The following is a 24,145-nucleotide window of genomic DNA, read 5'->3' as shown; positions in this document are numbered from 1 at the left end:
TGGTGTTGCCTTCCCTCCTTCCACCTTGCTTATGCTCCTGTCCCTGCAAAGCCAAAAGAGTGTTTAACAAACGCTTCATGAATAAATAACAAGCCTTCCCCTCTCCCTTGCATTGCAGGTGATGATGGAGACTGTAAATGCGCAGAAAGTGATCAGTTCATCAGGAGCCTTCCGGGGCTGCCAGGACCCAAAGGCTTTCCAGGCATCAATGGAGAGCCAGGGAGGAAAGGGAGCCAAGGAGACCCCGGCCAGCACGGCATCCCTGGTTTCCCAGGGTTCAAGGTAAGAGACCAATTCTGTCATAAAGCTGATAAGATGTCCTAGATGCCTATCCCCATCCTCCCATTCCTGGCTTTTATCTTCTGAATTAACATAGCTTTAGACCAGGAACACTCATGTACCCAGTGCACCATTCGAAAAGCCATGTACGCAAGAGGAACTTTAAAACGTTTACTGGTGGAAACGTGAAATGATGCAGCCACTGTGGAAAACAGTTTGACAATTCTTCAAAAAGTCACAGTTGCCATGTGACCCCGAAAGTCCACTCCTAAGTATAGACTCAAGAAGTTGAAAACACATGTCCACACATAAACTTGTATACAGATATTCATAGCAGTATTAATAATAATAGCCAAAAAGTAGAAACAACCCAAGTGTCCATCCCTCGATGAATGGATAATGAAACTGAAGCATACCCACACCGTGGAATATTATTCAGCCATCAAGAAGAATGAAGTGCTGATACATGCTATGATATGGATTAATCTCAAAAACATTATGCTTAGTGAAATAAAATAGACACAAAAGAACAGATATTATATAATTCTATTCATATAAAGTGTCCAGAACGAGCAAATCGAGAAACAGGAAGTAGATTGGTGGTTGCCAGGGTCTCAGTTGGGGAGGAATGGCAGTGACTGCTTAGTGGGAGCAGGGTTTCTTTTTGGGGTGAAGAAAATGTTCTGAAATCAGATAATAATGAGAGGTTTACAACCTTGTGAGAGTACTAAAAACCACTGAATTGTATGCTTTAAACGGTGAATTTTATGGTATATTAATTATATCCCCCAAAAAACTTCTAACATTTGAATGTAAAGCATCTTATTTATTGAGTCTTCACCTCTTCATATTTAGTATAGAACTGGTTTTGCATTTTCCAAAGGCTCCCTTAACCCAATAAACCTGAGACCTCCAAGTCAATAATGAATTTACTTTGTATGAATGTGTGAAATTCCCTGCCCATGGCTTCCTGTGTACATCACCTAAGTGGACTTTATTTCATGCCTTATTTAAAGATCATCTGGAATAGATCGTTCTTCCATGGCAGGTTTTAACTAACCAACAATGTCAAAGCAAATTTCAGATGAAAGAAAAGATATTATACTTTTTATTTTATTTTTTCCTTAAAAAGAACTGCAGAAGATTTATAAAGTGAAAAGTCATCACTTTATATATTTAGCAATAGGGGGAAAATTGCTCAAGACACTTGGCCAAGCACAATTAGGACGATCTGGCTCCACAGCGTGGTGCAGGACAATTATACTGCCACTCAGAGCTGCTGGTGCAGAAGGTCACGACTACTGTTTGGCAGGTGAAAATGAGATCCAGAGCACCTCTCTGCTCCAGGCCCCAGGATTTCTCAAAAAACAAATAGTTTTCTCCAACTGATATTAGTAGGTGCTACGTTTTGTCTTAGTTTAAAAATGATACCACCTTCAAACCATGGCTGTCGACGCATGTAAAAGGATATGTCGTGAGAATTGCAAACATAATGGCAAAACTAGAAGAACCTTCAATTGTTTATAAAATGATTGACTATTTCCTAGAAGATGGAAGGATCCCATTTGGTGTCCCTGGAATGTCTAAAATCTCAGTGCACAGGGTTTCCCCACCTTTATACACCCCACAGCACTTGTGTTCAAACACCTCTGGTGTTGTGCATGTTGCCTTGCATTTAATTATATGTCTATGTGACTGCCAACCCCACCACAGTAGGAACGACTAAGGCAGTTTTTAATTTTTAAATGTTTGTACTGATAGAGTCTGGCAGAGTGTTGGAAGTATGGGAATCTGTCAATAAGCAAATTCATCCATCCATCCATTTGCCCAACACCTACTTATTGAGCAGCATCTGTGTGTGAGACACTGTCTGGATACTGAAAGAATGTCACCCTTTTCTGCAAAGAGCTAAATCAATAAACCACGAGTCTGTGGAATTTTTAGGAGAGAGGAACTCATAATCACTTGTAACATTCCATTTAATTAAACCAATACTAAAAGCTCCCATAATCTTGAAAATAGCATCAACCAAGATTTGCCAAAAACTAGCATATCACACATAGTAAAATGCATCCTGAACCATTAAGCTGTTCGTTTCTGCTCATTGGGAAATCTAAAATGTGTCGCTGCAATAAGCATGTCTCTAAAGTATGTTTTCTTCCAATCTTAATTTCCATTTGGACGATAAGCTGTTGATTAAATATTCTTTGTTCTCAATATTAAAGATCACAAATTTCCATTCTGTGTACTTAGAAGCTATATTGTCTGCTTAGATTCTAAATAATTAGCCACCTTGTGTTTTAGATCATTGCTTTTCCAACAATTTGTAGGTATATGAATCCCTGGGCTTTTGTTGAAATACAGATTCTGGTTCAGTTGCCCTGGATGGAGCTTGAGGTTTTCATTTCTCACAAGCTCCCAGGAAAGGTTCCTGCTTCTGCTCTGTGGACCAAACCTTGAGTACCACCGTTCTGGTTTTCACTATCCAGCCACATGTGGCTACTGTCATTAGGTTGTAATAAATTAAATTTTAAACTTCAGTTCCTCAGTCCCAGTGGCCACGTTCAAGTGTTCAATAGCCATTTGTGATTGGCGGCCACTGTACCGGACAGCCAGGTATAAAGCACTGCTAGCATGGCAGAAAATTCTTTTGGACAGTGCTGAGCTTGATGACAGATAATGGCCCTCGAGTCATATGAACTGAAAGTCATCAGCTCCAGAGATGTCCTTAACAGCATGAAAGAGGAAAAAACTGTGTGCTTGTTTCCACAGGGAGCCCCCGGTGACACTGGACCTCCTGGACCCAAAGGGCTGAAGGGAGACTCCAGAACAACTACCACCAAAGGTCAGTCTCTGCGGCTAAGCCACTCTTGGACCGTTTATCCTTCTGTGGCAGCACTGTATGAGTAGAGTCACACTGCAAATTCTTTCCCAGGTGAGAGAGGACAACCAGGTGTCCCAGGTGTGCCTGGTTTGAAAGGCGACGACGGCATCCAGGGGCGTGATGGGCTCGATGGATTCCCAGGCCTTCCAGGCGCTCCTGTGAGTAGCCACGAGTGTGGGACTGGCTCCTTAAACACCTCAGAAGCGAAAGGCTCTGACATTGCACTAAATCCACCTCATGCAACCCATTGTGTTTTAAAGAGCAGAAATCATATTTTTAGGTAACAATGAGTTAGGTTGGTAGCCAAGCTCAGAGGGAACGTTTAAGAAATAACAAATATTTTTCCCGGTGTAACATAGAATGAAACACACCCCACCCCAAAACAAATGTTCTCAAGCAGATGGCGGAATGCTATCTTTCCAGGATAAGTGTAAAATATACAACTTGCTTTGGCCACAAACGCACCAGAGTTGAAAGAGAAGATGTCTAATAGTGTGCAAAATCTCGGCCTCCTTCCGTCGGTGGAGTCTGCAGTCAAAGATGGAGAAGGGTGGAGATAAACCACCAAACTGAGATTCTACTTCAGTTCATCATCCTTCTTTCGCTGACCTCAGCCCTGCCATCATGCCTTTCCCATAGACAGTTCTGGACTTTTCTCATCTCCTGATTCTGCAATGTGATTTCTCACCTCTTTTTTTTTTCTAGATTCCATTTTCGTCCCCCTAAGCTCCTTGAATTCGCTTCCCGGGTTTGCTCTAACAAAGCACCACAGACTGGGCAGCTTAAATGCCAGAAGTATCTTGTGGGGGACACAATTTAACCCACAACTCTCTTCCTTCTCCTCAGAATGTCACACCTAATTTCTCTTTGCCAGATTATTTGCCTCATTCCAAAATTAAGGTCTTCTTTTGTGATGTTCGTCGTTTCTATTATAACACTGTTACGTTTTAGTGCATTTTCTTGGACTCTTTGAAAACACCTGGATTATTAATAATTTAGTATTGCTTTTTTACTTAGAACGTTGAAAATCGTTTTCAAGAAGAAGTCAAGTACCACAATTGCACAACCATGTTGTGCAAATACCTTGAAATGTGGCTGTCTGAGATAAAAGCGTAGAGACCACTCATTTGGCTAATGAGGAAATAGCGAGAGGTGACATGACTTGTCAGCACTGGGTCTGGGTCCTGGTCTGTGATCATAGAATTTCAGCCGTGTCTGTAGCCTCAGAGAGGGTCAGAGAAGTGGAGCTCTGTTCTGGATGGGATGCTTCCAAAAGTACAGATAATTCTATGATCAGGTATCTTAACAAGTCCTTTCTGGAAGTCAAGAGGTGGGAAATAGTGAGACCAGAATTACAATTGGTAAAGAGGAGGGTGGATTATGTCGATGGCTTGAAAAATGTTCATGTTTTTGCCTATTCAAATATGATTACGGAGTGGCCTTTGTGTGTGTGGTGTGTGTGCATGGCATGTGCGTAAGTGCATGTGTATGCTCTCTGTGTGTGGTACGCACATGTGTGTATGAGTGTGTGTCTTGCTTCATCACAGTGGCCTTGTCTGATGTGGTTTGTGAACTTATCAGTGTTCAGTGGCACACTCGGCATGGCCATGAAGGCAGCCAGCTTCAGCAACACCTAGGACTGGCCCTCGGACCAGATCCCGGCAATCAGGGGTTGCTGTTGTCTTTCTGTTATTAAGAGCCAGCGCTTAAACCCACCACTTCTGAGTCCCAGTCTGGTGGCTTTTGTCAGTATGCGCTGGAATTTCTTTCTTGCTTGCTGGAATTTCTAAGCGAAGAACATGAATATCTGCCTTGAGAAACCTCAGTGAGCACACCCCAGAATGCTCCCCAGTGGTCATCATTGTTCTCCACTATCTAAGCTTGATGCACCTGCCAGCTGATCTCTGCAGCGGATCTGAGAAATGCCAAGTCCTGTCTGTGTCATTAAGCCCCTCTTAAAGAAGCCAAAACACGGGTGCTGTGTGGTTTAATCAGGGCCATACTAATACTGAGAGAGTTTGACCCTTGATCATCCCACTACTCCTCATGCCTTTGGGAATGAAGGAGAAAAGTAACCTCGAGGGACAGCACTGTTTCATTTCCTGGTAGCTACTGCCTCCTTACCATCAGAATATCTCGATCTCATTCACAGCTCAGGCAGATGGGCTGGAACTTATTTGCTCGGGTGTTGTACCGGCTTGTTCAGGCATGCTCAGCACAAAGCCAGGCAATGATCTGCCTGTGACCCTGCAGACATCATTCCTTCTAACTCTCCTTTGATCATTCCTTCGCCCACCCCAGTTTTCCACACTTGCTTAGTGGTTTCATTAATAGGACCTGACATTGCTGAGCATCTCCCAGCTTCCCGCTTTTCCGACCCAGTTATCTCTCCTTATTTCTCATGAGCACACTGCTCTTTATTTCCTGTCCAAATTAAAGATTTCCTTTCCTTCGACAATGCATTAGCCCTTGTGAGTAGTAGATATGTCACAAATGCTAAATAATAGCAATAAAAATAACGTGTTTCTATTCCCATTTATCTAAACCTATGCATAACTGTTCTCATTTCTAATTCTTTCTGTGAATGAAGGTCTGAATTACATGCACAGGTGCTAGTGGCTTGGAAAGAAAAAATAAATACTCACGTAGATCTCTGTGCTTTTCAAAACTACCTTCTATTGTGTTGCTCATGATTGGTGTAAAATCTGTCCTTTATTTCTCTGACTTGGGTAGACCATGACTATAGGTTCTTATTAATCTCCACTGTCTTTCTGCTCTATATCCATAGACAGAACTCGGGGAAATGAGGAAATGGAAGTGGGAATATGACTATCTTTGAGGTTTACATATCTTTTAAGAGATAAACTGAATTTTCCCACAGGGTGACGGCATCAAAGGCCCCCCAGGAGACACAGGTCACCAAGGAGCACCCGGCACTAAGGGCATTCCAGGAGAAAGAGGTCCCCCAGGATTGGGCCTGCCAGGCCCCAAAGGCGAGCGTGGTTTCCCCGGAGACGTCGGGTTACCTGGACCACCAGGTTTCCCTGGCCCTCCCGGCCCCCCCGGCACTCCAGGACAAATAGGTATGAGGGATCCTCTTTTCTGTCTTTCAAAGTCATGAGACACTGTTTAGTGTTTCAACATCTACCCATTATTTTTTTTTGGAAACGTATAAATTCCCCAGTGGTGTCACGTAAGAATGCTGTATTACACCATCAGTTTTCAGCACATACAAATGACTCCCAACCACAGGGTTTCCGAACCCACCACCAGCCTTCTCTCATCAGTGCTGAAGTCATGGAGGCTTTGCGCAGAAGCTCAGAAATAAGCCTTTGGAGTCACTGTCCAGCCCCTAGCCTTCCCCCGAACCCAACACACATACACCCATAGATAAGTTAGTCACTCTCAGTCATTCCAAAATTGCCTCACTCTGTCATCATGTCTTGCTCCTAGATTGTGATACAGGTGTGAAAAGGCCCATTGGAGGTGACGGGCAGGACATCATCCAGCCAGGTACTACCATGAAGATCAGGAGGCTTTAAAACTCTTTAAAACTTTTCATTTATAAAGCATATGACTCATCAACAACTGCTGTGAGCTCCTGCAGTGAGCGTAGAGCTGCGGTAAGAAATATAAATATGTGCAAATCTGGAAGCTGACACCCCATCTGATTCAGCTTAGAATCAAAGGAAGGGCAAGTATAAAAACACATAATGTTACCTAGTCTTCTCACCAATGTAAAGCATCAATTTACAATGTCAGTGAGAACTCAACAGATAAGTATTTTCACACCTAAAATATATGCATATATTCATCTCTCTGTCTATATGTATATAAAGGAAAACTGTGAATTATTTGTTATATAGGGTAAAGAGCCAGTACAGATAGATGTCAAAAAAAAAAAATTTGGTCTAGTGATAAATACATGCTAGAAAGAACAAAGGCTGACACATAAAAAGAGGGTATGGAGATGACCCTGAGCCGAGGTTTAGTGGTGGGGAGGAGAGGGAGACTGTGTGGAGGCTGACCTGGCCGATAATGCAGAGGCAAAGTCTCCAGCCAGGGGAGACTTAGAAACCCAAGTGGGAAGACAGGGAGAGACATGGGTCCAAGATACAAAGGGGATGCTAACCTCGGTCAAGATTTTGAAGAGAGAAGCAAAGAGGGTGAGTTTTGCACAGTTTAAGGTGCTAGTAAAACATTTGGATAGCAGTTGAAAGTTTGGATATAATTCTCAAGATAAAGGTTGGGGTTGGAGAAGTAGTATCAGAATCTGTGGGTCCCCTGCACGAGGTTTCGGTTGAGGTGTGGGAATGGACCCAGCGCTCAGGGCAAGACTGCAGAGCATGAGCGGCAAACCCCGGAGCTTTCAGAGAACTGGCCAATCACACAGATGTGGGACGGTGCCTGGGCGAGAGGCTCCGAGGGCCCGAGGCCAGCTGCCCCACTCACCAGCCCTTGAAGACATCCGAGTTTCTTTCTTTTTATGACCTGGTCAGGCTAGTTTGCACCCCCTGGGCCCCTAGTATGGCAGAGAAGTCTTCCTCTGCAAACTGTGGCCATTAAGTCAGGTCAAAATAGGAGCCCAGCCAAATGACAGGCCCACAGTGGAAGGACCTCAAAGAATTGCTGTGCCTGCAGGGGGCTCCCTCAGCCAAAAGCCAGACAGCAAAACACCCCTGCTTAATGTCGCTGCCCTTGCCACACCAACCAGAAGTGGCTGCCGCCCAGGTTTCATTTTGCATGGCTCAAAGAAGCTACTCGCTATGGCTAATTCTGAAAGTATTCAAAGTCACAAAAGATAAGTCGAAGAATTTCTTCTGAAATCACAAGCGGTCTTCATCCACTAGTGAACATTTCCAGACAAAAAAAGAAACAAAAAAGAGCATTCACTGGGGAGGACCCTGGTTAACTCAGTCGAGCTGAGGTGCTGCCCTAAATGAGGGATGGATCATTGCCAGCACAGGGCCGGTTTTCATTTGATTGGACCTACTTTATTTGCATTTTATATTAATATTCTAATTCTATTACACAACGAAATTAAACCTTTATTTACTTCACAATCAGGATTAATTAACTCATTAAATTACTCTGATCATAAAATGGTAGCCAGTTTTCATGGCTGGTGCCTTTGACCTTGGCAATATCCCAAAGCCATGCAACTCTGCCTTGAAGGTTGCTTCAGCTCATCGTTTTTTCCTTTCTCTTCCCAGGTTGTGTTGGAGGGCCCAAGGGATTGCCAGGCCAGCCAGGACGCCCGGGCCCCAGAGGTAATGTGCTCTGGTAAACTGGAGAGCACTTCCAGTCTTCCTCTTTGCGTCTTCATTTTTCTTTCCCCTCTTCATACATTTTTCCTCTGTCCCCTGCATTCCTCTCTGCCTCTGGACCATTGTTTTTCGGGGTTTTGACTGAGAGAAAAATGGAAATAAGCAGGACTAGGAATTTGTCTCTACGGTCTAGGAGGAACTGGGCTTTGCTGGAGCAGACCCATCACCACAACTGAAGAACTCATGTGAAATAAGTAGGGGATGGTTATCTGTAACAGAGCCCAGTGTCTACAGCCGTCCATGTGCCCACTTGTGGCACGGCATTTCAGAGATAACAAATGCGGCCTGCTCGGTGATACACAGATGTCTGTGTCTGTCAACCTTGGACAGGAGAGTTCTCAGACTGCAACACTGATAAGAGTTCAGCCTTTTGATTTCTCTCCTCCTCTGACTGTGGCAAGCCAAGGGAACATACTTCGAGTATCCACTGAGGAAGTCGCTCAGGTACTTCAGGGTTGAGAGCACAAGGCCTGCAGCCAGAAGCCTGCCTCGTCGTCCAGTTCTATCCCTACCGAGCAGTGGAGCTTTGGGCATCTCACTTATTTCTTCCAGAACTTAGTCTCCTCACCTGTATGAAAGAATTAAAACAGGTGTTCTGGACACTTCCTACTTTGCAAAGGATGCCCATGATAACCTGTGAGTGAGGTTCCATATAAACTGTAAAGTGCCAAGCCACTGGGACAGTTTTCAACAGCACCTGAGTGGAAGCAAGGCCCAAAATATACATGAACGGAGTGTCAGGGGAGATTTTGAACATATGTGTTGACAACATAAAGCTTAATAAGATCATAGGTTAATGAGATCATGAGATTATAGATTCAACATTTCTGATATTGACTGATACTTAGTCTGGAAGGTGATTATGGATTTGTAAAGAATAATTTTTACTGCTTCCCGCGCATATTGAGCTCATGTGAGTGACATAGCCTGTAATTCTGAAGCATCGATAGAATTCAGAGGCAGCGTATGTTTCATGTCCTGTTCTCAATTTCAGTTAAATCTTCTCTTAAGCCTGACTAGGTTTTCTTTTCCGAAACTGACTTATGAGTTGAACTCACCCAATACATCTTCACTTCAGAACAACTTGAAAAATGTATCTTTTTTTTATCTAACTGCTGAACTTTATGTTTGTGTAGGACTTGTCAATGCAAAACCATTTTATTCTGTTCATCAATTACATTCATATTTATAGATTCTCAAATGTATTGGAATTCTGAACAAATATGTTTCTATACATCTAAGTTTGAGCAAACCCCATTTCATCATCAGAGTAATAACCTTAGAAAAATCCAGTCTTGTTTGAGAAAGAACATTATTTGGCACTACTGATGCCCACTGCCCCTTCCTCCTCTCCCCCAGTCAAATACAAGGTTCTGTTTTAAACCATTTAATTACACTGGGGAGATAATGGTCTAAGAGGACTGTGCTTCCAATGGGAAATTTTGGATAATCTGTGCTTCTGTTTGGAATGTGAGCAGGAGTGAAGCTTGGGTTCCTACACCATGTATTTTCCCAAAATAGCCTTGCCGACGAGACCCGTGGGGAACGAAGTCCCACATGGGAACTGGTGGGTGCCACACACAGCCTTCCTTCTTCTCCGCAGCCCAAGGGAGGGGCTTATGAGAATCTCTCTCAGCCGCCTGGATAGAAAGATACTGAAAACTCCAGGGTGCTGGATTATTCCCTTCTACATGAGGGCAGGGCAGCAGCCCAACCGTATGGCCTACAGGAACCTTTCTAAAGGGACAGTAGCCCGGAAAGCCTGGAATCCTTACTATACTGATACAGCTCTCTACCCAGTGCTTTGCCTGCCCACGCCCCTGCCTCACACACTGCAGAGAGGAGGCTGGTGTTCTGATATTTACGGAGAATTATGATGATTCCTGAAGCATCTGGCTGCGAGCAAGAGGCAGGTGTGCTGGCTGTGGTTTCCAAGAGCCTGAGGTGAAGGGAGTCTCTGAGCCAGACCAGGCAGGAACAGAGATGCCTGAAAAAAAATGTCTTGAGTTTGCTTCCCGTATGAAAAGCTTCAGATCAAAGATGTCCAATAGATTAGGAGTTATTTCATTTAGCTGGTCTGATGTTTTACTTTCTTTTAAATCTAAGTCATAGGTAATATAAGTCGACATTTTTCAAATCTAGGTTGATTGGCTCTGAGTGAAAGATATGGGAAACTTTCAAGGGAAGTTCTTATTTAAAATGCTTAAGATATTGTAAATGTTTGCATAATGGAGATTTAATGAATTATGATAAAGGGTAGACTGATATAGCTGTAGGAGACAGGCAGCTTTATAGCACCTTGCTACTCAAAATATGGTCCTCAAAGAAGTGCTGGTGTAATCAACCTCTCAGACATCAAGGTTTTTTCAAAAGCTGTAGGAGGGTCTAGAGTGAGTGGAGAAGGGTGTCAAAGAGGCCACGGGCAGGAAGCTGAGAACCACAAAGCTGCCTGTGTGGTAACCCGACAGTCCTTCTCAGGTCCCCCAGGAGGGCGGTGTCCTGCAGATGCATGTCTTCCCTGTTCTTTCTAGCACCCCTGCAGTCAAGGCTTCTGTGAATTGGAAGGAGGTGTCGAGTTTCTGGAGCCCTGGGGCTTCCTCTTCATATTTTCACTGTCACTATAAGACCCTCTCAGGCCTCATCCCGAGAATCTTGTTAAAGGATTTACTCAACTCAGCAAGTCTGTGGAGGTTTCGACCTTGTGTCTTTTGACGTTGACCCTGGACATCATAGAGACAGAAAATATGGGGAATTTTTCCCAAGAGTCCTCCATGTTTAGGAACATGTGTTTAGTGTCAGTTTGCAAACTTTTCTTCATACGAGAACCTTTCATATAGATAAAGTCTCAGGTCAAAGAGGATCAGAAGCCCACACATGTGACACACACCCAGACCAAAGGTGTGACCTGAGGCCTAGTCCCCACACGGAACTCAGAAGTCCAGGTCTGGGTGTCCAAGGCCCCAGGTCGTTGTCCTGCCATGGCTGCCTCATTACACTTCCTAAACAGGGCTCCTTGGCGGAGAGCCCCTAACTCGCTTTCTGTCTGACTCCTCTCTTACTTCTGCCATCCACATACCTACTTTCTGAGGCGGGAAGAGTGTGTGGGTATCACACAGTGGGGAACATGGATGAAAAAGCACAGAAGTTCAGCTTCGTAGCCTGGTGAGGAAACTCAGCCTTCTAATCCTAAGAGCATTTGTGGAACTCACCCACTGTGCAAGCACTGCTTAGGTATTTGACAAGAATCATCTCATTTAGCCCTCACAATACCCCATGAAGTAGATATTATTTCCCCATTTTGCAGATGAAGAGACTGAAGCCCAGAGAGGTTCAAAAACTTGTCCAAGGCCACAAAGATAGAAGAGGTAGAACCAAGATTCACACCCAGACATTCTGAGCCCTTAATTAGTACACTGTGGAACCTTAATATTGAGCATTATTCTTAATAGTTCGAGTCCTTAAACATGATTTTTAATCACTGGAAATAATCCTGTAAGTCCAGAGGTGCTGTTTTAGTTCAGTCATTATAATCTTCAACTCTAGTATTTCTGTTGTTTTTTTTTTTACAGCTTCTGTTTCTTTGTAGAACTTCTCATGTTGTTCATGTATTGTTTTCCCGATTTCATTTATAGTCTATCTGTATTCTCTCATATTAACTGAGCTTCTTTAGGATAAGTATTTTGAATTTCTTGTCAGGCAGTTTTAGATCTCCATTTCTCTAGGGTTGGTTACTGGAGCTTTATTAGTTTTCTCTGGTGATGTCATGGGTCCCTGTTCTTCATGATCCTTGTGTCCTTGTGTGCATTTAAGGAAGCAGTCACCTCTTCCAGTCTTTATAGGCTTCAGTGGGGAAAGATCTTCACTAGTCACCCCAGCCTGGGACTCTGGGCCAGCCAGCTGGTGGCATCCACTGCCAGGGTCTGTGGGATCTGCAGCTGGGTACAGGTAGCTGTCATATGTACTGTTTTGGGATCGACATCCCCCAGCCTCATCATTTCCCAGTTTCATAAGCAACCACAAAGTCAGGTGCCAAACTTGACCATCTCCCATTCCTCTACCACTTGGGTTTCCTTCTGGGTCTCTGATGTATGTCATAATTTCTTTGGGTTGTTTAGGTGCCAAAGGCCTCAGAGGGACACCAGGATTCCCAGGAGCCGATGGGACACCAGGACTGAAAGGTCTCCCAGGAGATCCGGGTCGTGAAGGATTCCCAGGACCCCCAGGTAAGTCAGGGTCGGACGCCTACTCAGCCCTTTAGGTTAGGACATATGAGCGTATAATCGGGGTGCCTCAGTTCTGTAGTCTTTTAACATTTGGAAACTGTGTCAACATATGCCTGATGACAAGTTTTGTTCTTGGGAGATTTACATTATTGAATTTCTTATCATTAATATTGTGCTGGAGTTTTGCAGGAGATGATGCAGATATTGCAGGAAAAAAGACGAGTGTGTAGAAAAATTTTCCTTTGGTCAATAGTAAACATTCTAAGGGCAGGATAGTGTTATTCTCTGTGATTATCATCAAAAGGACAAACTGCTAATCACTTTCCCAATCTGCTAATCACTCACTCACCAAATACCACACAAAGAACATCTATGTTTTTGCTTTTCACAGCATTTCTTGCTCACTCTTACATTTGCAGCGTGTGTGAGTAAACAGTTCAAATCATTCCATCTACATTTGACACAGCAAAGATTTATGGATTCCATTTAATTGCTGAAAGAGGTAAAGCTTTTTACCTGAATATGGAAGGAAATGAATATGTTTCCGGTAATGCATTGTGTAAGAAGTAAGGAGGACGTGCTTGGGTGTTAGCATACTCGGTGATATGATTCATTGTCCTTAAACACAGGTGTCCCTCTGTAGTTATGGGTCAAATGGTGTGAGTGGGCATGACTGTGTTACTTGGTGTGTGGAGGCCCACACATTTTCGAATTATATTATTTAAATGAAACCGTAGAAGTTCACTGAGGCCACCCAATGTCAAACGTCCTTCCTCAGGATGCTGGTCGGGTCTTTTATTAGCCTCTACTGAAATCGCTATTGTCACCCAGAACCTGTGAAACATTGAAACCCTCTTATTGCTAGGAAGTCTTTCCTCAGTTGAAACGAAATGTGCCTCCCAGTAAGTTCTCCACTGGTTGTTTCTTGAGCCAGTGGTTCTACTTCATAACCAGCCCTCGCACACTTTGGAAGAGAGGGGTCGATCTCCCTACAGACATCTCAAGAATGAGCAGAACTGACCTCAGGAATGGAAACTTTCTTTTTACGACATAATTTTTATGCTCTCAGAATTCCGATCATCCTTCTCTGACTGCCCTCCAGCATGTCAGCATTCCTTTCGAACTGGAATCCAGAAACTGAATAAATGTTCCACATGTCTGGAATATCACATAAAACGGTAGGACTATTGTGTCCTTAGATTTAGACCCTTAGCAAATATTTTCAGTGAAAAAGAATTTTGCCTTTTCCTTGCCCTCCACTCACAAGTGGTTTAATCCTAAATGTAGAACTTTGCATCAATCTCTGAGAGAGGTTCTTCCTGGATTCAGTGTGCCAGAACATAAAGATTGTTGCAAACCTTTGTCCTGATGCCTCTCATATTATATATCTCACCATGTTTTGCTAAAATGGGAGGCACGCTCCCTATGCCTTTTGTCAAGGTAATGGTGAAAACTCTGCATTGGAGAGGAGCACAGCAAAGCTTGTATGCCCCTGCACCGGAGCATCAGACCGTGTCATGTTGCCACCCTGCTGGGCGGGCCTAAATGTTTACGAGTTATAGCACTGTCACTTGGTTGACACCACATGTACTAAAATCATAAATTTTTTTGAGGGAAGGAAAATAATTTGTTCATATCTTCTTGCCTTGACTATGAAAGATATCTAGTAATTGTAATTTGCATTCCCGAGCAATTGGGCATGAACTACATAGAGCGTTAGCCTGGCGGAGAAAGAGTGAGACGTGGCCATTATCAGGGGATTCGGGAAGTTAACCACATGCACAGGAAGTTCCATATTGAAATGTAAGCCCTTAAGTGAACAGGGATGTCGAGAACAGAGGGAAGGGGTAAAGGAGGAACCAATCTATTCCAATTTTGAAATGCATGTCACTTTTTATGGTAATGGAATGTGCTATATTTCTATCACCATGTGCAGAAGAAAACAAAATGCCCAACTTCAAAGACTGCAAAACACAATGAGAGTCTCTTCCAGAAATGAGATCCACATATGCAAACATACCCACAAATTTAAGTACACAGTTCCAGTGTTGTTTTTAAGATTTTCATGAAAGTCATCTCTCTTCTATGTGTGGATAAATTACATCATTAAATCTCTGAAATAGGGTCCAGCTAACATCCAGATCCTTTGTTCTGTGTTCCAAACATGACCATACCAATCAACCCATATTCCAGCTCCAGGAGTGGCAAGCTTTACCACCCTGGAAAGGGCCCGGGGCCCTGCACAAGGGGTCTCTTTTGTCAGGTTTGCCACAGATTGAGCAACAGTGCTTTCTTTCCCACACCCTGTACACCACAGACGAGGCAGTAATGACCTCAAAAAGCTTTCCTTCTGAACAAACACATGACTCCCACTTCCCTTAGTTCAACCTGAGGTCACATCAGGGGTGAGGGCACTGAAAGAGGAAGCAATGATGAGACCGTTTGACCCAGTGATGTCCAGGAAAGACACAACTGATCAAGCACATGACAGCCATCCTTCCTCCATCCAAACCGGGCATCGAAAGTCACAGTGACAAAGGGCTATCGATTCCCCTTCGAAGCATTTCCAAACTGACTGATGGCCGGGGATTTATTACCAGGAAGAGAGTTTGCAAATCCTTGCTGTCTCCAGACTCTGTCCAATACCTCTCTTAAAATGCCACAAGGCTGACCTGTGGTTGTGGGGATAACCCATGTTTCTTTTTAGGGTTTGTGGGGCCCCGAGGATCCAAAGGTGCGGCAGGCCTCCCTGGCCCAGATGGACTCCCAGGTCCCAGTGGCACGCCAGGGCCAGTTGGGCCCCCAGGAGACAGGGGCCTTCCTGGCGAAGTCCTGGGAGCCCAGCCCGGTCCCCGGGGAGATGCTGGACTGCCTGGACACCCTGGGCTGAAAGGCCTTCCCGGAGACAGAGGCCCTCCTGGATTCAGGGGTAAGTCACCGTGGCAAGAGAGGGGAGCGAAGGGCCCCATCCCACTGCACTGTGGCTCCTAGGGGTGGGTCTGAAATCCCTCCAGCGGAATTTGGTAAGAAGTGATAGAACTGTATGGCAGGAGTCTTTCTTTTTCTTCTCTTCCACTTAGTTCCAACGTTCCTTTAGAATGTTTTTAGGACGATAATCATCCTGTGTTACCTTCTGTAGCCAGAAAAGGATGGCCATTTGAGACCTTTCAAAGGTACAGATTTACTGATTTACTGTGTTCCCAAGATGGGTGTGAATCAGCACGGAGGGACTCGCTGGTGCCTTCGGCAGAGTGTGTGCAGTAGGCGTGAGAGACTGAGGAAGATAGAAATGATCTAGAATACGATTTCATGGGTTGGTGTAAAATTGATTGGTTTAAAAATTCATTAATGGTCACAACATAATTTATGCATGTTTAACAAAGTAGAAATACCCATGTTTTGATGAACGAGCAAGGCATCAGATAACTTTACATATCTAATTTGTGCAAAACTGGCACTGAGAACCCCAGACACCTCACTTTAATGAAAGATTGTGTCACTAGAAAGCAAGTATTCTCATTCAGTGCACCAGATGCAAGAGACTGCCAGACCATCAAATCCTGCCTTCAAATATGTGTTCCCAATCAACTATGAAGGTGCGGGATGAACCATGACTTTACGTGTCACCTATTTGTCTGTTGATGGTATTGTCATCAATTCCCACCTCCAAGCCCAGGCAGAAGGAGGCTTCCTACGTGATACAGGAAGCAAATGTTCCCTCCCTCTACTGCCATCAGAGGAGTAGGGCATCTTTTACATTAAGACACTGGGGAGATGAAGCCTGGTTCTCAATGGGCAGGTGGACTCACCAAGTTCAGGAGCATGAATTGGTTTGCAGCTGAGCCCGTCAGTTCCCAGCAGGCCTGGGAAGTGGGACACGGAACATGAGTGTTCACGATGACACTGATTACCACCTCAACTGTTGACTAACCAGAAGAACCCTCAGTGTGGGTGCCAGAGTTCCCACTGGGAACCCACTGGGGTGAGGCCCAAAAACAGAAGGAAGAGCCTGAGATTCCTGGAGTGCATGCACACACACACACACACACTCACGGTCATTTATGCACATGCACACACATGCACCCACACATTCAAACACATGCTCATAAACACAGGCTTGTGCACATACCCACACACGTGCTCGTACACATACATGTACGCCCACATATATTCACGCACATAGGCACACATGCCCACGCCTGCTCATGTACACATGATCACATGCATGCATGCACACACAGATCCACACCTGTGTGCCCACACACTCACATGCTCCCTTACACATGCTCCCATGATCATGATCTTACACAGGCTCACATGTACACACTCACACACTTACAAACACACCCCTGAACCACACCACTTTGTTCAAGGCCATTTGGGTACGTGACCATTGGATGAAATCACCAAGCAGTTGGGACCTGATGATGCCAGGACATCCGAGGTCTGCCCTTGCTGATTTCACTACTTCTTAGTCAGTTATGGAGCAGAAGATCTAACTCAGTGACTCTGTAAAGACTGAGGAATTGGTGGTGCTGGAGGGTGGCGCTCTGCTTCAGCCTCCCAGTGGTTATTTAAAGGAGCAGCCCTCTGACGCGTGTCAGCACGTCCCCACCAATCTGTTCTGCAATCCGACTGTAACAACTGTGTCCTAGCTCTTTAACAGAAGGATACTTCTGGTAGGTTTTTAAAACATAATCTATTCCCCACAGATTTCAAAATGTTTGAGCATAACAAAAAATGGCAGCAGGTTTACTTCTGAGCCTGGGCAGGTTTTCCATGTTTGGTGTCACCTTAATGCCCAGCTTGTTTGGGCAGAATATTCTGTTGGGTAAAAGTTCTAACTTTTGAAGCATCGAAGTTTTGAAAAACTGTTTTCCGTTAATTCAATCCACCCACTCGTCGGGAGCAGCAAGCAGATGACACCGTGTCTGGTTTGCTTGGCCATGTAGGGCGGTTACGAAGGCACCCAATGCAACTCGTGTTTCTACACAGAACTTCTGAATAAAGCAGTTGCCTAAGTTCACGGATCAGATGTTATTTAGCTGAGGGAAGCTGATTTTTTATAGTTGTTCCTTTTTTTAAACAGATGTCCTATAAATGGAAATTGACTTAAAATATGGAGCTCCAAATCCCCAATCACAACAGACAATTGAAAGAATAAAATGCCCCATGCCTGAATTTTTTAAGGCAACCACTAAAGTAGCAGAAGTCACTTCATACCATTTACTCGCGCTCTATCCATTTCTATAAGGGAGGTATCCCCAGAAACTCAAGCTCAGACTATCCTTGACCCCGTTGGCTGTGGCTTCTGTGAACTTACTTGCTCAGTGGTCTCAGTTTACTCAGTCTTAAGGGCTCTTGGTGATGAAGTTATCTTGTCTGTCCTTGTAAAGAAACAGAATATTGTGGCAGGAGCCTGACTTCCCGGTAAAACTTCACCATCTACAACACGGCCTGCCTACTCTTGGAAGATCATTAGCAGTCATGGGCAATTATATTTTCCCTGGAGTAGTTAACTCTAAAGATAGAACCCAAAAAATAAGTGTCCTCATTTCCCACAGTAAAACTGGATTAGTAAGAATATATGCATCCTACTCACTGCAGACCTTCCTCCTCGGCACAGTGGATGAAATCAGATAACTGGAACACAAGCTTGAGAGTCATATTCTGGGTTGGTCCAAGATTGACTTGGTCCCTTTTGTTAATGTCCCTCCCCCACCCATTCTCAACATTTGTCCGCCTCCTCCTCTCAGGTCAGCCCTGCACACTCGGTAGGATGGTCATGGGATAAATGAGCGAGTGCCCCTAAAAATCAGTGGAGAAACATTATGCAAGTGTCAGGCATTGGCCCTTCTACTGGTGATTAATTGAATGAATGTAAAAAACTTTTAAGTTCCAAGAAGAAAGGAGAAAATGCCTAAATATAAAGAGGTCCAAAGAGTTAGTGTTTAAAACAAAAAACCAGAAGAAAATATATGCTCTCAGTTATCTGACCAATGGGTAGGGCAAGATATTCTAAACATAAAATCAAGAGGGAAAAAAAAACACCAAAAAAAATGTATGAAATTTGTACACAAATCTAAAATTCTACATGTCAAATTAAAATTTGGGCAGCAAAGCAGAGTAAACTTTATAGAGATGTGAAGAAAAATTAGTTAATGTATATGAGGAATACTAAAATCTATTTTAAAAAATATGAAATCTCACAGGAAAATATCAGCCAAGAATTAAAATTTCACTAAAAAGCAAAAACTAGGAGAAAGAAATGTAACTCATAATCAAAAACATGTGGAGTAATACAGCTGATACACCCACTTTTTCCTCAATCTTATTTGCCGGATTTCTGTCTGTGCTTTACTACTAGTGCTCAATGCTGGGAGAACACTGGGAGGAGAATAAATTGGGGCAGATGTTCTGAGATCCGTATGACAGCATGTATTAAAAAGCGTTAAGTTCATGCTTGCTTTGACCCAGTAAGTCAATTTTTAGGACACTCCTAAAGAAATGACCAACAACATAGACATACATACCAAAGTCTCTTCCTCGTAGCACTGTTTGTAAGAACAAAAAAAGGTGGGGGGAGGGGACTAAATGTGTCCATGTGGTGGGATATGATTTATGTAGACATTTAACATGCTCGTAAGGAATATTTTAAATGCGGCAAAATGCTCAAAATACAACGTCAAGTGAAAAAAAAGCTAAATTAAATTTTTACTTATCGTGTGATGTCAGTTCTGTAAAATATCTTTTTCTAGATATATTTATGTGACTAGACAAAAGGCCAGAAGGAAATACACCAAGATGTTAGTAATTATCTCTGGGTGATAGCATGAGTTACTTTGATCTTATCCTTTATAATTTTTGTATTGTCCAGGGTTCCTACAATCCAGAAATGTTTCTAGAACGGGTTGGAAGAGGTAGATGTTGTTTGCAATGACACAGGTGGGGCTGGCCTCACAGTTCTTGTCTCAATTCCTGCAGGAAGCCAGGGGATGCCGGGAATGCCAGGCCTGAAGGGTCACCCAGGCCTCCCAGGACCTTCAGGACAGTCAGGACTGCCCGGCCCACCAGGACAGCATGGTTTCCCAGGAGCTCCTGGCCAGGAGGGGCCCTTGGGGCTGCCAGGCACCCTAGGCCATGGAGGTAAGGATCTCACCCTCCCATCAAGGGGTTGGGTCTCACTCATACTGACAACTGAAAAAGCATGCGCCCCTGGGGAGTTCTCGAACTGTGCTCCAGGGAGCCCCCCCTCTCAAGAGCTGCAGGGATTCTGAAAGTACCCCACACTGTGTGGCTTAAACAACAGAAACTAATTCTCTCACAGTTCTGGGAGCTGGAAGTCCGACCTCAAAGTGTCGGCAGGATTGGTTCCTCCTGCAGCCTCTCTCCTTGGCTTGCAGATCGCCGCCTTCTCCCTGTGTCCTCACGTGGTCATTCTCTGCAGAGAGGCTGGGACATAGCAAGGTGGCAATGAAGGAAGTCAAGGGCCCATACGTCCATCAGGCACCATCCAGGGTGACCCTACTTCTCTCATTTGCCGTAGTCAGGTGACAACTTTGTCCAGCACCATAACTAGTCGCTGTGCCCCACAAAGATCAGATATAAAAGCCAGACCCTTCCCTACACATGAGCCCAGAGCTTCCCCCACAAGTAGCCCCAACTGTGTCCAAAAACTGGGGGCTTAACTGAGGTGAGGCCAGATCCCCTGGGCACCACTGATTTTACAGCACAAGACATCTGAGCAAGAGGTTTGGGGACTTCTGTGTTGGTGTTCACAGGCCTTGCCAGTTCTCAACCATGGGACATCAGCTGAACACAAAGCGTCGCATTATGTGTAAAGAACCCTGCAAAAGCCCTGCCCTAAAGGAGCCTACAGTTTAGCTGGGGAGAGAATTACACACATAAAAGGCTTATGTTTGGCCAGGGCAAGGCGACAGAGTGACCAGACTCTGAGGCTCCCAGTTTCTGAGGGGCAGGGGAGCTAGGCAGGCTGGTACAGTCTTGGGAGGAGATGAGACAAGCCAAGCACGGAAGATGGGTAGGACTGGAACAGGGTCCTTCCCAAGAAGAACAGTGCAAGCAGAGGTGGAAATGCCCAAGGATCACTTTTCGTACTGTGATCCCCCAAACCAGCCAGGGGAGAGGACTTAATCTGAGGAGAAGACTGCTAAGCTGGAGAGAGAAATTGAGCCAAAGTTTAGAAGGCATTGAATGCCGAGCTAAGGAGCTAGATCCCCTAGGCAAGTGGGTCGTTGGGAGGTTTTAACAGAGGAGCGCATTAAGGGGTGGCAGCTTGTATGGCGGGGGGCTGGGGGACAGTGGTGAGCTGGGCAGCTATGGAAGCCCTAATGAGATAATGAGGTAGAAGCAGGGCTAAGGATAAGGGAAGGTGGAGCAGCCGAGTAGGCAGGTGCAGGACCTTTCCTAGAACTTAACCCTCAAGCTAGAACCAGAATGGCCAAGAGGGGTGGGCAGCCCGGGAACAACCTAAAGAAGCACACCCTGGCTTAGAGCGGCAATGCCCCTGGCGCCCTGATCATTCCACCACTGTAACTGTGTTCCTTTGGGGTCCAAAAGCAAGAGGACTTGAGTGGACAAAGTCAGGTTCATCTAGATGTCACGTTTGGCTTGAGTCCCACAGCTTTCAAAGAAAGACTTCTTTAGAAAGGCCAGCCTTGCCGGTTTTCTTCATACTCTGGTCACACCTTTAAAACTCACCCATCTGGTTATAGTTTCCCATTTTCCTTCCAAGAAGTTTATTTTAATCGAAAAAGTTTTTGTAATCGGTGTCTTAAAAATATCATTAAAAAATATCATTTTCTCTGTGTTTCTTCATCCTGTTTTGTTTTCATTCCCCCCTCTCTTTGACAGGTCTGCCTGGAGACAGAGGGGAGCCAGGTGACACAGGTGTCCCTGGCCCTGTGGGCATGAAGGGTGTCTCTGGTGATAGAGGTGACCCTGGTTTGTTGGGAGAGAGAGGTCATCCAGGAAACCCTGGATTTAAAGGAATGGCCGGAATGCCTGGTATCCCTGGGCCAAAAGGTAACTGTGTAACATGACAGGGGATTACCTTGTGGGGGTTGGGCATGTTAAACTTGGACTTGAGAAGCTAGTGGATAGCCCCACATGCCTGCAGCCTGAAGCCCCAGGACTCCTCTCCCGCAGGAAGCTTCAGACCCTCAGAAAGTGAGCCAGTGCTGCTTAGGCCGGGTGTCCCAAAATGCAAGTTTTTTAATTTGCCAAGAGAGAGTGACAGCCTGAGGAAGAGGACTTATCTGCTTGGGGAATTTGTGGAGAGGCCACCTCAGGAGACCAGATTCAGATTCGCAGGCTGGTTGATGAACAGGAACCAAAACAAAGGAAAACGCATAGATTTATTTGCATGCAGACTGAGGCCAGTCTACCTAGAAGCGAAGCTCTCTGGCCTTGGACTATTACTAGAGGCACAGTGGACTTCCAATGGTTCTTTGCCAGATTTCCATGCTGGGTGCAGTGTTAGCGCATGTTAATTTCAAGGGCCCCTTCAAACCTCTCCTTGGTGGACCCACGGACCTAGGCAACCTTCAAGTTTTCCTCGTATCTTACTGCTTGACCTCTGTGTTTTTACCTTATATCTTGTCCCCAGTGGCCAGATGGCAGATGGGCTAACTTTGTACCCCTCAGTCTGTATGTAGGTCAGCAGGCAAGCCCCTTAGGTGTCCCAGAAATCCCTATTTTAGGTTTCGAATCTGAGCATCTTCTAAGATGCTAAGTTACTCTGTGAGTTACTCTGCAGGAATGTCATGGACAAGTGGAACTGAAATATCCCGTGCATCTATCCATGCCTAACCCAACACTTTTCTTTTGTCTCTGAAGGGTTTAGAGGTTCACCTGGGATGGATGGTTTCCAAGGCATGCTTGGGATCAAAGGAAGACCTGGGTTTCCGGGAAACAAAGGAGAGGCTGGATTCTTTGGAACTCCAGGGCTGAAGGGTCTGGCTGGTGAGCCAGGTGTGAAAGGTATGCCCACCTCTCTTAAGGTCTTAAGGTCCACCTCTCTTAAGGTCTTTCTGACAGGGTTGAGATTCACTTTTATGGGGGCATTACACTGCTATTAAAAACAAAACTAACAAAAACTAGAAGGCTTTATCTCTGCCTCAACACATTGATTGTATAATAAGGGAACAATCCTAACCGATGGAAACTTTTGAGAAAAAAAAATGATGGTAGCATTAAGAACCAACTATAACATAAGAAATATATCTCACCATGATTATTCCATGGTCAGCATGAGGAGGTGAGGTCAGGTGAAAAGCAGGAGAAGGCGAATTCTAAAGGAGGGGAGGGCTGTTGGCACAGGAAGGAAAGGACACAGTATTCCAGGACGTGGGGTGGGGGGGTTCGTGTAGGGAATAGTTGGGGGTGACTGCTAATGGCACAGGATTTCTTTCTGGAGCGAGGAAAAGGCTCTAAAGATTGCAGTGATAGTTGCACAACTCTGAATACACCCAAAATCACTGAATTGTTCTCTTTAAATGAGTGAATTGCATGGTATATAAATTATATCTCATTCAAGCTGTTTTTCAAAAAACTGAATTAATTACTCCCCAAAGAGTTATAACTTCTGCAACTTCTTAGAAAAATAGAATTTGCAGTCTAGGGAGCTACTTTTTATAAGCTTTCTCCTCACACTTACATGTTTAAATAATCTTCCTTTTAACCTAGGGTTTACAGGCCATTGAGCAAAAAATAATATTTTTAAATTAAATTTTAAATGAAATTACACTGGGATTCTACACCATTTTCTTCTTGGCTGCACTACACCTTTACTCCAGCCTCCTTGGGATAAAGTTGACCTTGGTGGTGTCTGTTCCTTCAAGGACAGAAACGATTTATGGTTTTGTTCCCCTCAATATCTAGCCTAGCCCTAAATATTCAATAAATATTCAGTGAATGAAACTAAATTCTTTTCGTTCAGCCAGATCTCACTTACCAGCTGTCCTCTCATCCAACGAACAGATTCTGGAACATTCTCAGCCTGAACCTTATAGCACAATCCTCTGACTCACCCACAGCCTCCCAAGCTCCAAGCCCCACTGCCTTCCAGTTTATTAACTCCTTAGAGGCTCCCTTGCAACATCCCATCAGTTGATTTCTGTGACGTCCCCAGCTCTGGCTGACCCTTCATGAATTCTGAGGCTTAGCTGCTGCCTGCAGGAAGAAGATTGAGCTGGCATCCTTCCTCATTTGATACTTCCTGCTCAGGATCAAGTTTGAGCACTCTCTCATCAAAGTGCAAATAAATAACATTCCTCCTGTTCTGTGTTACCCCATCATACTCATCCCTGCGTTGTCTTGGCAGCACTGACGGGGGGAGCAGGTCCTTCCATCTCAACGTGCTCTGTGCCCACACCTCCACTTAGAGAAGAGTTTGGGGAGGGGAGAGATGA

The 24,145-nt window shown here is 44.6% G+C and overlaps 1 protein-coding gene across 1 annotated transcript in view; it reads left to right on the top strand.

The window, feature by feature from the left end:
* Positions 1-24,145, top strand: part of COL4A2 (collagen type IV alpha 2 chain) — a 183,410-nt gene that overhangs the window by 139,046 nt on the left and 20,219 nt on the right. The window contains exons 22-32 of the mRNA XM_039866280.1: positions 119-282; positions 3,052-3,124; positions 3,215-3,321; positions 6,045-6,246; positions 6,617-6,676; positions 8,377-8,433; positions 12,606-12,713; positions 15,421-15,642; positions 19,698-19,859; positions 21,588-21,758; positions 22,572-22,715. Coding sequence (XP_039722214.1) covers positions 119-282; positions 3,052-3,124; positions 3,215-3,321; positions 6,045-6,246; positions 6,617-6,676; positions 8,377-8,433; positions 12,606-12,713; positions 15,421-15,642; positions 19,698-19,859; positions 21,588-21,758; positions 22,572-22,715 — 1,470 coding nt within the window. The remainder of the gene's footprint in view (positions 1-118; positions 283-3,051; positions 3,125-3,214; positions 3,322-6,044; positions 6,247-6,616; positions 6,677-8,376; positions 8,434-12,605; positions 12,714-15,420; positions 15,643-19,697; positions 19,860-21,587; positions 21,759-22,571; positions 22,716-24,145) is intronic.

The sequence above is a fragment of the Pteropus medius genome, unplaced genomic scaffold (assembly GCF_902729225.1).
Source record: "Pteropus medius unplaced genomic scaffold, Ma_sr-lr_union100, whole genome shotgun sequence".
Classification (NCBI taxonomy): Eukaryota; Metazoa; Chordata; class Mammalia; order Chiroptera; family Pteropodidae; genus Pteropus; species Pteropus medius.
The sequence above is the reverse complement of the archived record's forward strand: the minus strand, read 5'-3'. Positions and strand labels throughout refer to the sequence as shown.